This window comes from Neodiprion pinetum, chromosome 6, assembly GCF_021155775.2.
Source record: "Neodiprion pinetum isolate iyNeoPine1 chromosome 6, iyNeoPine1.2, whole genome shotgun sequence".
Classification (NCBI taxonomy): Eukaryota; Metazoa; Arthropoda; class Insecta; order Hymenoptera; family Diprionidae; genus Neodiprion; species Neodiprion pinetum.
In genome coordinates, this window is record NC_060237.1 from 26,381,808 (window position 1) to 26,396,676 (window position 14,869).

Consider the following 14,869-nt stretch of genomic DNA (forward strand, 5'->3'; position numbering starts at 1 on the left):
CAAAAACGGCCGGAAAAATCGACATGAATAATTACATCGCGTATGACAATCTAAATAGCCCGGGACGATGCAATGAAACGGTTGTTAAAATTCTGCTCGCGGATGTATAAAGAACGCGGCACTGTAATTTATTTCCGCAGTAAATCCATCGGGCAGACCGCATCGTAATTATACGTTGCGGGACGAATTCTAAATTCGAAATAATCCCGCGTCCTCACTCTGCATTATTTTGTTATACGATGATAATATAATTATCAACAATCTCGTACATCCCGGTGTATAAAGTCATTATATATAGCCCATGGGGTAGAGGTATCAATTTTCTCCGCATACGTCGCAGTGGGCGAAAATTTAAAATCTGCGTCACCGAAATACCTTCGGTGTAAATCTTTTTTGCTCGAAACACGTGATTAATTCACCCACTTTTCAGTCGCTATTTTAAAAGCGCAGCGGATGATTCGCGCGGGCTGTAAAAGCTGAGGCGTCTCAAGCCAGCGGCGCAGCCGTCACGGAAATACGATTAATTCGATGAAGGAAGAGAATTTTCTCGAAACCGTTTCACACCTCGCTTTGTTTCAGATTTGATAAACCCCGACGTTGTGATAAACGTTGGAGAAAAGCTGCGTATCCGATGTCAACCGCAACCCGATTCGCAAACATTTTGGTACAAAAACGACGTACATTTCCAATCGTCGGTACCGAAAATACGGGTAATGAGCGAGTGGATAAGATTCAAGGCAGTCCAGGTGGAGGACACCGGAATATACGGCTGCAAAGTCGCGACGAAAAACGTGATAGAGTGGAAAAACGTCTCTATAACGGTTGTCGAGCCGCCCGTTGAAGAGCAGAGAGACGAACCGTTCAACCCCGAAAACGCGGCCCTTGAAGCGCGGCGACCGGAGGAGGAAACGAACGAGCTGGAGAACGAGGCCAGAAAACGTGAGTTAAAAACTCCTGGAGCCTGGCGTGAAATTTTTGCAACCCTTTTATAATTTTCTCCGTCGTAATCCTTCGATTTTCAGGCATGCCGGTACCGCTTTCGCTGCACATGGACGCCGACCCCGACAGCGACAAGGCGGACGAAACCGAGGTCGGGATGCACAACACGACGGCGGAACTGAGTCCACCTTATTTCCCGAAGATCGACACGATGCACAAGGTGATTGCCAAGCCGGCGGGAAACACGCTCAAACTACGATGTCCGGGGAGCGGGAATCCCATGCCGAACATAACTTGGCTGAAGAACAATCAGGAGCCAGAAAGGTCGCTCGGGATCGTTAAGATACGGGGCTGGACCCTGAACATAGAAGACGTCGTCCCCGAGGACGGCGGAAACTACACTTGCATCCTGTGCAACTCCCTGGGTTGCACAAATTACACGTTTAAGGTCGACATTATAGGTGAGCATCAAGGTGATACCAGTAGTAGTAGTAGTAGTAGTAGTAGTAGTAGTGACGATAATGATTCATTGGCGATGTCAGTATCACTGTTTCTTGCTTCCCCCTCGCAATTCCTCGACGTGTATCCACGTCGCAATGCGACCACGTGCCACCGTGTAAACACCATGCAACGGTGGATACAGCCAAACCTGAGTAACGAATAAAGATGTCTAACGAAATAATTCAGAGAGATTCCCGCACAAGCCGTACATCAACCTGGGATACCCAAAGAACGTCACGGCACAGTTGGGATCCTCGGTTCAATTCAAATGTTCTATCGTATCAGACCTGGAGCCTAACATACAGTGGCTAAAGGTCTATGGGAGTCCCGAAGAGGACAGAGAGCCCAATGGAACTCAGATCGAGGTACATCGCAATATCACATGTGGACCCTCTCGTCCGTACACCTACCCTCTCGATTGGACGCAAAAAAAAAATAAATAAATAATAGATAAATACAATAAACAAATAACTTATCTCTTGTTCCCTAACCTATCGCCAATTTATACAGACGGGCAACGTTTCATGGGCTAATCATGGTGGCTGGATATTATATGTATACATGTAACACGCACATTGAGCAGAAGAGAGACGATCATCAACTGCTCTGGTGGTTGGAGGTGAAGGAAAAATTTACTCAACACATTAATGTTTATCCTGCATTCATTGTATTTGGCCAATGCCAAGGTCTTGGTACTGTGACTCTAACTCAAAATCCGCTTCATGTTTCAGGCTCAATTGTATATTTTCTTTTATTTTTCTATTCTTTTCAGCCTATGAATGAGTTTCATTCTGAATTCAAGGTGTTGGTTGTTGTAATATACACGTGGTGAATGGCTATTAAAAAAATATATACATGTACACGTATATGTAAATTCTTCATGATACAAATCATATCATGCTGCGAAAATGTGTAGGCTGTCAAACGGAACTGGATAAAGTGACGGAGGAAAAATTTTGGAAAATATAATAATTGAGCAAATTTCGACCTGATATGATTTCTAGGTGGATAATGTATAGTTCTATCCTTGTAATCACTTGACTTTAACCGAACGAACGCGAGCCCATGATTTGCCGGTGAGATTCCAATTAGTAGTGAATAAGTAGAGCGACATCTTTCGCTCGGTGTATAATTGTTACCTCTTCCTGTTTGGAAGGAACCGAATTGGAATCGAAAGGTGAAATATGCTCCGTTCGTTTTGATACTGTCCAATGTTATACCACATCTTTTAATCCTCATATACCCGCGGTAACAAACACATGTCTCTAAATACGGTGGTTGGGCTTATTCTCATACGCAGAACGCTTAATTCATCGACCGATCCTGACGGTGGCGCCTCAGAATAGGACAGTACTAGTAGGAACCAACACTACATTGAACTGCCGAGTCCTCTCCGACGCTCATTCCCACGTGCAATGGTTCTACGGGTTTCATAACACCCTCGACACCACCAACAAAAGTCTCGAGGTTAATAACGATAATAAATGATGTCTTCGTGTCGCGGATGAAGCGATGCCTTGTATGCCTTGTAATTGTGCGCCGACAGCTTGTTCGATGCATGCGGAATAAGTTCAGCAGCTCTGACAACAAATACTCGATTACTCGTTAGAGACCAATGTGTGAGAATTTCTGTCCCGCTCTATGCTCCGCACTCACGATCAGACGCTTTTAACCGATCTTTCTCGCTTCCTTATTTTCCTCTCTCGCTTCTTCAAACTCTACAGAAAAGTGTACGTCAAATTCTCTCCTATCGCTTTACGTGTGGTTCTGTCGAACGAATGACTCGGAGGCGACGGATCGATCGATCCCTAATCAGCACGGTTTATGATATCAGGTTGGCGACACGAGTAAGCCGGACGTTTTGGAATTGGCGAACGTAACGAGCGAACACGAAGGCTGGTATACCTGCATAGCAGCGAACAATCTGGGCGTCACATTCAGCAGCGCTTATCTCCGAGTTGTGGAATGTGAGTAGAGGGGAAAAACAGGCGCAAGCAATATTTCCCCGAATAATTATCTCTCAAATAATGCATCTTCCCGCACAGCTCTTGAAGAGGAGAACCGGGTTCCGCTAACAGCTCGGCCTCAATCGGTCCTGGTGAACGCGTTGGCGGGTATTTTGTGCACATCCTTTCTCTTCGGGATAATAATCGTTGTCAGTATATTCCGACGACTGAAGCGAGAGAAGATGAAGAAAATACTGGCGATAGAAACGGCCCGAGCTGCTGTGGTGACGCAGTGGACGAAAAAGGTGATCGTGGAGAAACAGCATCTGGCCAACGCCCAGAACGTTCAGGAGCCGCTCCTAATGCCGGTCGTTAAAATCGAGAAGCAAAAATCCACCGCCACGGCCGAAGACAACTCAGGAGGAAGTATTTCCGAGTACGAATTACCGATGGACAGTGCCTGGGAACTTTCTCGGGATCACTTGGCGCTCGGAAACACCCTCGGCGAAGGAGCATTCGGAAAAGTTGTTCGCGCCCAGTCGAACTCCCTTAAACCCGGAATACCGAGCGTCGTTGCTGTCAAAATGCTCAAGGGTACACGCCCAGAATTACAATAATTCATTGATCGATTAATGTACTAGTATAAAAAGTAAAAACAATCCTCTCGTGCTTTTTGCTTTTTTATGAAAAAAAAAAAAAAAAACATCACTTACGTACTGTTCAATTCGTTGGAATGATTCAATTTTCTTTGCGATGTGAGGAAATTATTATTTACAGCAATTAAATGGTATTCTAATTTACACTTGCCTCAAATAAGAAAATTTATTTGAACCTGTATCTCGATTTATTTATTATTATTGTTATTATTTTAAATGTATAAAAAAGGAACAAAAGAAATGCATGTGTACGTATATAGGATTTAGAATTGTACTAGGATAAATAAATACATATTTTCATTTCGACGATAATTTTCGACTACGCAAATACGTTGAATCAAATGAGTTGTTATTGCTCGAATCTAGTTATTGTGCGGAAATTTTTTCGGTCCAGGTAAATAATAATTGTTACTTAACGTTTACGCGATTTGATAAATCTCGTTGAATTCATAAGTAAAAATAAAAATTCCATTTTTCTATTATCATTGAACTTGATATTAAAATACAAAACTTCAGTGAGATTGCACAATTTTATTTGAAACATTTCTCAAATTCTTTAACGTTGTAAAATGAATTATGCAAGAATGGAAAGAATAATATCAATTCAATACTTATTGAACGACAACAGCAGCAGCAGCAGTATTATTGGAATAGATATAAGATTTTTAGAGAATATAAAAAAAAAATCAGCAATCTAGTAATACTTGAATGCAGTTCCTACGGTAAAAAAAAAAAAAAAAAAAAAAAAGACAATCTCTTATCGAACCCTCCGATGGAAATTGCGCAATCAGCGCATGCGCATTGATCAATCGCAATACACTTATCAAATTTTTTTTTCCTTTTTTTATTACAACCACGACCAATCCAAATCGGCCGAATTATGTCCGACGACATTACAGCTGTTCATTTGATTCGACATGTATGAAATTTGATGACTCACGAGTAAAAATATGTATTAATGTTTATATCAAGTAAAAAACGAAACCAATAAATCCAAATTATTTGTGGCAAGTACAGTTACGAATGGATTGAAAGTAGAACGATTCGAGGCGGCTAGAAACTTGAAACCGTATATACGTAAGCTATCGGACGAAGCATATCCGGAAAGCCAGGAATGAATAACTAACGATATTGGTGCAATTTTATTTCTACAGAGGGTCACACGGACGCAGAGATGATGGACCTTGTGTCGGAAATGGAAATGATGAAGGTAATCGGAAAGCACGTTAACATAATAAACCTGCTGGGCGCTTGCACTCAAGGCGGTCCGCTTTACGTCGTGGTCGAATTCGCGCCTCACGGAAACCTCCGGGACTTCCTGCGGGAGCACAGACCGTCTTCCGGTTACGAGCCGACGATAGGTCAGGAGACGAAGCAGCGAAAAACGCTGACGCAAAAGGACCTCGTCTCCTTCGCGTACCAGGTAGCCAGGGGCATGGAATACCTGGCGAGCAGACGCTGCATCCACAGAGATTTGGCCGCCAGGAACGTCCTCGTGAGCGACGAGTACGTGCTCAAGATAGCCGACTTTGGACTCGCCCGCGACATCCACTGCCACGATTACTACAGGAAAACTACAGACGGAAGGCTTCCGGTTAAGTGGATGGCACCCGAGGCCCTCTTTCACAGGCTTTACACCACTCAGTCCGACGTGTAAGTTCGCGCGCGTTTCAGAATTACGTGCAACTAGTAGAGGGCTGAAAGAATCGTGCAATTTCTTGAGAATTTATACCCGAAATAGTTATTTAATTAGGCTGCTGGTTGTTTTATACAAACGATGTAGATCGAGTTTCGTTTGTGGGGGCGACGTTGAAATTCCGAATTTGAAAAGTTCCGAAAGCGCCGAATTCCAAATTATTTCATGGCGAAACTTGAAGTAAAGAAATCAAATTTTTACCAAGTAGCAAAGTTTCGAATGGTCCGAAACATGTACCATGTAACTTTGGTATAAAATAAATCTCTGACGAAACTCTAATTGGTTATCAAGATATAAATTCTTAGAATTGGGCCACTTTCGACATTCTGCGCTCGTTTACGTCTCCTTAAGATGATTTTAATCGTCAAAAGTGTTCTAATTTTCTAATCCAAAAATAATTCTCCCGTTATTAGATGGTCGTACGGAATTCTGTTGTGGGAAATAATGACTCTGGGCGGTACGCCCTACCCGTCCGTTCCCTCGGTTGAGAAATTGTTTCAGCTATTGAGATCTGGACACAGGATGGAAAAGCCTCCGTGTTGTTCTATCGAGATGTAAGTTGGGAAAAAAATTTTCCATTTTTTTTTTTAAATACATGTTCTTAATTTCATACCGACTTTCCTTCTTGTCCTTCTTATTCGTGTGCCGTGTCGGTCAACCCTCACCCTGATCTTTCTTCGATTCCAAAGATACATGCTCATGCGGGATTGCTGGAGTTACCAACCAAACGAACGACCGATGTTCGGTGAGCTGGTCGAAGACCTTGACAGGATATTGACGATAACCGCTAACGAGGTGAGTGAATCGCAATAAATAATCCGATAATGATTAACGAAAATGATGACAACGAGTTTTCTCGAATTTTTCAGGAATACTTGGACCTCGGTCTACCGCAGCTAGACACGCCGCCATCCAGCCAGGAGTCGAGCGAAGCCGAGGAAGACGACGATGACGAGAAGTTTCCGTACTTGTTGTGAATAACCTGGCCGAATGAGAAAATAAGGTGACAATTGTTGTTTTACTCACGAATTTTCGAGGGATAATCAAGACGTCGGAACTCTTGGTTCGGTAGAAATGAAAATGACGGAAAAGGAATCGTACAATCGATACGAGATGAGAAGATAATTTTGAGAATAATGAACTAACAAACTGACAAAGTATAATACATGTAATAGTGAAAAATCACGTGTAATATAAAGTGTTTGTTACACCGAAGGACAAAAGTGAAAGAGGAAAAAAGGCGATTCAAGTTTTTGTGAGTGGAAGGAGGTAAATTACGTCGGGATATTTGTACAACCGAACGTCGACTGATACATAGAGAACATAGAGAACGCCAAATGATACAAATCAGTATTGACAAAAACATAAATAGATAAATAAATAAATGAATGAATAAATAAATAAACAAAAAATAAAGATAAATACGTGACGCATATTTTTTTTAGACTTTTAAGGAACTGTTGAAAAACGAAAAAAGGGAGAAAAAAAATAATTAATCCAACGCATTGTAAACCTGGTGGTGCCTGATGTTTCGAGGTGCTAATCGTGCAAGGTATAAATCACGCGTTATATACTTTTTACGTATTTATGTAATAATATAATAATGTGCGATGACTAAGTGCCTTTTAATTGTTACCAATTCAGTAAAATTGAAATTACAATAATCGATCGAGCAATTGATTGATTATTAATTTCATCGAGAAGTATACTAAAATGTAAGAATAAATAATCATAATAATAATAATAAACATGTATTTTTATAATTGATTTATATACATGTATGTATTATATATCTATAATAAACGTGCTCGTTCAACTCGTTGACAATTCATTATTATTGTTACAATTATTATTATCACACTTTGGAAAAGGCTCAAAATCTTGACAAACTATATCATTATTTTATGTATTATCGAATGAAAACAACAAAAAAAAATTGAGAAACGAATTGCAATGGGTACGATATTGTGTTTGTTACTAGTCAATTTATAAATTTCAACATTTTGTACGATAGATTTTTCTTTTTTCTAAGATTTATAATATGTAACATTTCTACGTTTTTAGTTGTTTTTTTTTTTATCATAGATTTAATGCAAACTTGTAAAAACTACCGAAGAAAAAAAAGAAGAGAAAATAATCACAAGTATATTACATTTCGTTCACATGTACGAACGTTAGGTACGAACCTTGCTGAAAATTTGTATGAGCTCGAAAATAAGATAGAACTGCAGCGACAGAGAGAACGTCACGTTTTATTTTTTTTGTATTAATACGGATATTTCTGTTCATATCGTTTGAAACAGTGGATACATTTATCCTCAATATCTCTCTTGAAGGTATACGAATACCTCAAAGTATTTACGAAGCATTCAACATACGTGTATAGATAACAGTTTATAAAAATTATAGTAGATAATAAATAGCATTAGATAATTTATTATTTGTAAATTCATCGTATGTATTTCATTTTGTCCGTTTTGTATTATGCGAAATCAGTTATTGAACATCATAAATGAAACACAAAAGGTACACATCATTGAATATAAAACGCCGTTACGCGAATGAATAGTTCAAGAACGAATTACCCTATCTTATAACTGTGTATTCATGGTTGTTAACAATGGAAAGAAACAAGAAATTAAAAGAAAAAGAAAAATGAAAAAAAAAATGAATAAAACTTGTAAAAAGTACATTTAAACACATTCACATCTAAGTTTACGCCGTAACGGAGTAAAAATAGTTTAGACAAGAAGAATAAAAAATAAAATAAAGTGTAAATAGGACCGAATTGTTTATTATTTCTATAAAGTGAAGAAAGAAAAAAATGGAAAATTTTTTTAATCAGTGCCTAAATAATCACAGCGATTGCCACATTTTTACCTGCAAACATGTATCGTATATTTGTATATTCGGTGTAACTGAAGTGTAACGAGTTTCAACTCTCCAATAAATGAAAATATGTGTACCCAACATTAATACTTGTATGACAATCTCTAATTTCCCACCTTCCTGTAAGTTAAAATTTAGCTCGAGTTCGTTCGATTGATTGGCAAAAAAAGGATTGCAGTAAGTATTTCGAAAGAGAATTTAGCGGAACAAAAAATAAAATATTTTATTTCGTCCATTTCTCTGACTTTCTCTTCCAGAGAAATACAGAGGAAGGACTTTCAAGAAAACGAAAACAATCGATACAAATGATTCTGAAATATATTGTAACGAACTAGGCGTTGCATAATAAGTAAAACAAGTTCGTCAGCTTATGAAGCGAAGAAACAGGCAACAAAATTAAAAGATGAGGAAAAATGCTTTAATGGCAATGCGTGTTTACAGTTCAAAGTCTGAAACAGGACTGTTTTTATAATAGTGTTGGTTGACGATGCAACCTTATTCATTTTCTGACACATGAAAGCCTGTATACATCTTTTATCTACGATGACTACTAGATCGGAAAAGAGGGACAAAACGGCTTATTTCACCATTTGTGAGAATATTAATGTAAAAAACTAGAATGACCGGTATGTTAGGGAAAAAAATTTGAAATTTGTAAATGGAACGCTTTGCGCGCCGTGAAGATTAAACCAATTAAACGGTTGCAGGAGAAACAGATGCGAGTAGATTAGTACGAGAAAAGAGCGCTGAGAGGGCGGTTAAGTCAATACGTTTTGTTGTCATCAGCCACATTTACAATAAGTTGTTTTTACCAAATTTTTATTACAAATGTTATTTTATTCTATATATAAGGTGACGAATAATACCATGAAAATATATCAATCGTAATAAAAAATGTTTCCGCGTTGTTTGTTGGTGATGCATACTAGTGAGAGCCGTGAAAGTTTATAGGCCAAAAGTAAGGTTAGAAATATGGTAACCCACTTTTTACAACGAAACACAGGCAATTGTCAAAAGTATAATTTTAGTATGGGTATGAATTTAGGATGAAACTTATGCCCAAAGGAATATTCGGATTGTTCGAAACGTGCTTACCGCTATTATAAATGAAAATGAGAATATTATTCGGGGAACGTTTTACTCGTGGTAATCGGATGGAAATTCACACCGTATTGAATAGAGTTATTTTCGCAGGTGATAACGTGAATTCCGAATAAATGGTGCTCACCGGTGCCATGGAGAGGCGAATAAAGCTGAAAACATTAAACAGTCACATAACGTGCAAGATATGCCGCGGCTACCTTATAGATGCTACAACAGTGACGGAGTGCCTCCACACATTTTGTAAAAGCTGCCTAGTCAAACACCTCGAGGAGAAACACACCTGCCCGACATGCCAAATAGTTATACACCAGTCACATCCCCTTCAGTATATTAGCTTTGACAGAACCATGCAGGATATCGTCTACAAACTTGTCCCCGATCTCCAGGAGAGTGAGTAGTTCACCTGCTTGTATTTTGCCAATTATAACGACAATCGTTAACCAGCGACTCGCTTTTATTTCAGACGAAATCAAGAGAGAGAGAGAATTCTATAGAGCCCGAGGATTGCCTTGTCCTAAGGATGTTTTACCAAACGCCGCCGAAATGGAAGAGGAAAAACAATCTGGCGACACTCATGCCGAGTCTGATTATCACCGAGCCGATGAACAGGTGAATAAAAAATTTTTACTTTTCGTTCGATATTGAGAAGCTTTGTTGCAAAGATACAGTGACTAATAGAAACAATTTTTCGTTTCGAGAAACATGGCGTGTTTCAGATACGTTTCTTCTTTAGTCAGACGTTATAACAGGATGGGTGTTTTTCTCTTCACAGGTTAACGTGTGCTTGGAGTGCATGAACACAAGTTTAAAAACGTTGAAACGAAGATTTATAAGGTGTTCGGCACAGGCGACTATTACACACTTGAAAAAATTTATTGCCAAAAAAGTCCTCAACGGTATGGAGAAATATCGCGATGTAAGTAAAGAAAAAAAAACTGGATATCTTAAATGGAAAATGCAGAGGAAAAGAAAATACTGAGAGTTTTAAGGCGTAGCTTCGATGAGCCGATACTCCTTGTTACAAAATAATCTGTTGTTTGATTTCAGATCGATATTCTATGCAACAATGAGCTCCTGGGAAAGGATCATACGTTAAAATTTGTCTACGTAACAAGATGGAGGTTTCGAGACCCACCTCTAAGGCTCCAATACAGGCCTCGTATAGACATATAATCTAAGCTCTTTCTCTCGGTGTATAGAAACAAGCTGTAACGTTAACCAGCTTCAAATGGAACTCTAACATATTTTCATCCAATCTATCAATCTACCGCCTTGCTATACAAGCCTATATATTCGAGATATGCAGCTTTTATTTATCAAATATCACGTTAGATTTCAGGCTGAGAATTTTGCACCAGCTCAATGATAAAGGAAAAGAAAAATGAAACGTATATAAATGTGTATGGTATAAAAATTCATATATACGTATGTATATAGATATAATTATTTTCATGAGTAAAAGATGAATATATTTTATGATTAGCAAATTTATGGAGGAAAAGAATAACGAAAACCCGATTATTACGACATAAAGCACAGTAACATGAAAGAATTTTAAACTGGACGAAAGAACCACACACGCTTGCATATTTTTAGATATTATTTCGAAATTTTTATCATTACTTATTTTTATTTTATCTTTATCATGACTCGCGTTAAGGTATTAACTCTAGAATTTACCTCTGTCTAACTTTCGCCCAAAAGTCAACTATAAATCCAACAATTTTCATTTCGTGGAACAAAAAATTTTCTAAACAACTGAAGCAAGCGGTAAATATAAAAATATTCAGGAACAAAGAAACGTATTATCAATCCTGTTAATTAAGGTCAAATCAAGTTTTCTTCATCAGCTTTTAATAAATCAACTGTTCTTTCCAACGAATAAAACTTTGTACCAGTTTTATGAGTTCTGAAATTTCAAATATAACGTAAATACGCGTATACTTTGAATTGTGCATCTAGTTGAGAATATTTTGGAATCATTGTGAAGCAGGTTTTTGTTTTCTTCAATATGAGATGGATTTCATATGTTCAGAATCGATAATACTGTACAGTATATAATTTAATTTCTACGGATCTATCTTTAGGTTTATCGTTTATATTTATCGATAAGAGAAAAATTTTAATTTTTTTTTTCCATCTCAGCCAGCACTAATTCCAGACCAAAATCTATTGAAAAAAAAAAAGTAGAAACGCATTATCGTCACCACGATTGTATCATAGAACGTTTAAGTTCATCGTACATACTATATGTGTTTTAATATTTTCTTTAACCAATAATAATAAAAATATCAACATGAATCTTCGTTATTTTCATATGTAATATTTGAACAAAGAAATAATAATATTAACATTTAGTTGACTTTAATTAAAAATGTAAATGTGGCTGGTACAGAAGGCGTCGTAGTTTTCAAACATTTAAATACGTAGATACGTTACACATATATAATATAGACAAGTATTTTTAAATGGGAATCAGAAACACATACATACATATAACAATGCCCATCTAAATTTATATTTTTCAAATTGTCGACGTCAATATACCGTGGGCTATTGTATAGTATATGTAGATGTTACAAAATGTAATACCTAAGAGTGCATTGCATAGAGAGAATTTTAATTACGTGTTTTCTATACCTGGACAATTTTTCTCTCAGTACTTACTTCTTCGCAATAATTTGTTATTTTTTTTTTCGTTTTTGTTTGCATAGTAACACCGTAACGTAGTTTTCCATTCAAGATATGAAATATATACCTGAATGTATATAGAATATTTTTTGACAGAACTCTGGAATTATCCATTGCTTTAAATAGACTAATCGTTGCGATAATTCGACTAGCGTAAATCTTGGACGTTGTGACTTTTTACCTTTGTATATTTATGCGCTGTATGTAATGTGGTTCACTATTCTATACTTCATTCGACATTCAAGTTACCTCGAGAGCGGTTTATATTACCTTTAAAAAGCATGCGTCGATAATTATAACGGCATATGTCAAAAGTCGCATTCCTAAAAATAATCAAGATTTAATTCGAGTGAATTATAGAACGTGTGATTGCTGCTTGTATTTAGATCAACTTGCTAAGTTTTAGATGATCATGTAAAAGAAAAAGGAAGAAAAAACGAGTGTGATTGTACATATTGTTAGGATATAATTATAAGCAACTTTGCTAAGTAGTGGTATACTCGATTGTACTAATGCTTAAATACGTTGTACACACGTGTATATGTATTATCATAAATTATTGAAATAAATATGTTTTGTACAGTATAATTTGTTATTCAACAAACGGTCGTATTTCCCGTACACATATATGTATACGTATTATACATAGATCATTTACTTCTCCGCACTTATACATCCCTAATTGAATACGCGACGATATATTTTCGGTGTTTTTTTTCTCTCAGATTAATAATCCTGTAACTTTTTCTCCGACAGTGTTACAGCTTTTTACAAACTAGTGAACACATTGGCCGTTGTTCGTCCGTAAATTTCATTTTAAGGAATTTCATCCTCTCACGTAGGAGAAAGGTTGCAGCAGAAAGAAAACCAAAAAAAAAAAAAAAACTAGACTTTCGCGATTGTGCACAACACATGTATAATACGACTTCACCGTGGTAAATTTTTTCTAATGTTAGATATACGTGGTGTATAGCATACGTATACTTAAAACAAGTTCAAGCAGTTCCAGCTGTGAGAATTATTCAGGTGAAAATTTTTACCCACAGAAATTAATTACCTACAATAACAATACATTGTCTAAGTTACACGTAAAAAAAGGCAGGCGGAATAATTTATCGCAGTGGTCGCGGATAGAATTAACACGCGATTAATGATCATCGTGTGAACACGTCTTAATGAGCATCATAAGAAATTCGGTGAAGTTCGATATTGCGAGTATGGAATCTGGATTCATTCGTCTCACTTTCTCTCCTCTATAACGTAATACCGGCAGGCGGTTACTAAATACTCCATGTATAACTGAAAATAAATTCTGTTACTTATTGCATCATGTACACCACGATGTACACGCACTGCAGGAGAGTGCGTGTGTTGCAAATCCCAAGAATATCATATCGTTACAACAAAAATTACGTAGAGTAGGCTTGTAAAAAGCGATCAGTGTAAGCAAGTAAGTATGTATGTATGTATGTATGTACGTGCATCAATGAGGCAGAGAAAACAGGAAATTGTATACCGTTAAATACGGCAAGAAAAATGTCGAGAGATCATTTCTTTTTCTTCCTAATCTAGTAGTCGGATAAATAGTTATGTATATCCGCACTCTAGGCAGCTGTATAATAGCCACGGTGTAAAGATTGAAAGGATTTTGCGACCGTTAAAGGTCTCGCCTTTCACTTTCGTAGGGAGTGCATGATAGTCGATTCGTATATATAATATGTATAAACATACACGTTGCGAAGTTTGATTGACTTTTCGGTATTCCCGAGGCCTCGTGATGTACAATTTTTGTTCATTTTTGTTCATTTTTATTCATTTTTTACTCATACCCGAAATCCTTACACGCAGAATTCCGCTCTCGATGAAAGCTGCTGTTATACGCTTCAATTATCAGGAATGAGATTCTGTACTTGAGGACAAAAAATTTACTAATTTACTACTTTGCTGCGTATGCATGATCATATAATTATATACACACTAGGTGTTTAAATTTCTTTTCAAGATTATTACAATGCGTAGATAATTAACCGAAATAAAACCGCGGTATTTCTATTATTAACAGCGGTCGACGGTAATAATTTTCACTTTCAATTCAATCAAGTTTTCCCTTTTTTTTTTTTAAATATTTAACCAAATTGTAAGTTCAGATGAGTTTATGCGTGTATTTTCTACATAATTTTCTATATATATAATTAATGGATATATTTACAACTGTACATTGTGGTATATAAGTAGAATAATATATTGCAGCCAAATAAATTGCACACCGTGTGCAGAAAATTGGCGACAAATGTAATTAATCGACGTATCAAAATTTGAGATGAAGTCTTTTTCAACCGCATTTCGAGATCGTATCATGATATTTTTCTAATACGTCGAAATGAGGACACGATAAAATACGGAAATCAATTCCTTTCTAATTTAATTCTGATTATTAATTCACGGGT

The 14,869-nt window shown here is 37.1% G+C and overlaps 2 protein-coding genes across 6 annotated transcripts in view; both read left to right on the forward strand.

The window, feature by feature from the left end:
- The window catches only part of LOC124221715 (fibroblast growth factor receptor homolog 1), a 48,488-nt gene extending 39,780 nt beyond the window's left edge, over nucleotides 1–8,708 (forward strand). For 2 of the 3 annotated variants that reach the window (XM_046631960.1, XM_046631959.2), the window contains exons 3-11: nucleotides 580–939; nucleotides 1,023–1,400; nucleotides 1,627–1,805; nucleotides 3,275–3,407; nucleotides 3,486–3,980; nucleotides 5,197–5,695; nucleotides 6,152–6,292; nucleotides 6,428–6,533; nucleotides 6,608–8,708. In XM_046631960.1, coding sequence (XP_046487916.1) covers nucleotides 580–939; nucleotides 1,023–1,400; nucleotides 1,627–1,805; nucleotides 3,275–3,407; nucleotides 3,486–3,980; nucleotides 5,197–5,695; nucleotides 6,152–6,292; nucleotides 6,428–6,533; nucleotides 6,608–6,715 — 2,399 coding nt within the window. In that variant the 3' untranslated portion in view covers nucleotides 6,716–8,708. Of the gene's footprint in view, nucleotides 1–579; nucleotides 940–1,022; nucleotides 1,401–1,626; nucleotides 1,806–2,740; nucleotides 2,908–3,274; nucleotides 3,408–3,485; nucleotides 3,981–5,196; nucleotides 5,696–6,151; nucleotides 6,293–6,427; nucleotides 6,534–6,607 lie in introns of all 3 variants that reach the window. The other variant, XM_069137063.1, reaches the window with a different exon arrangement.
- Nucleotides 8,709–9,385: 677 nt separating this feature from the next.
- l(3)73Ah (lethal (3) 73Ah) lies at nucleotides 9,386–12,020 on the forward strand. 3 transcript variants are annotated; one of them, XM_046631972.2, is made up of 5 exons: nucleotides 9,386–9,602; nucleotides 9,822–10,121; nucleotides 10,195–10,340; nucleotides 10,504–10,647; nucleotides 10,779–12,020. In XM_046631972.2, exons 2-5 carry the CDS (start codon nucleotides 9,845–9,847, stop codon nucleotides 10,902–10,904), a joined length of 693 nt encoding a protein of 230 aa, XP_046487928.1. In that variant the 5' UTR covers nucleotides 9,386–9,602; nucleotides 9,822–9,844; the 3' UTR covers nucleotides 10,905–12,020. The 3 variants fall into 3 exon arrangements, with proteins under 3 accessions (XP_046487928.1, XP_046487927.1, XP_046487926.1); XM_046631971.2 differs by having other exon boundaries at nucleotides 9,386–9,590; XM_046631970.2 differs by having other exon boundaries at nucleotides 9,386–9,585.
- The last annotated feature ends 2,849 nt before the right edge of the window (nucleotides 12,021–14,869 follow it).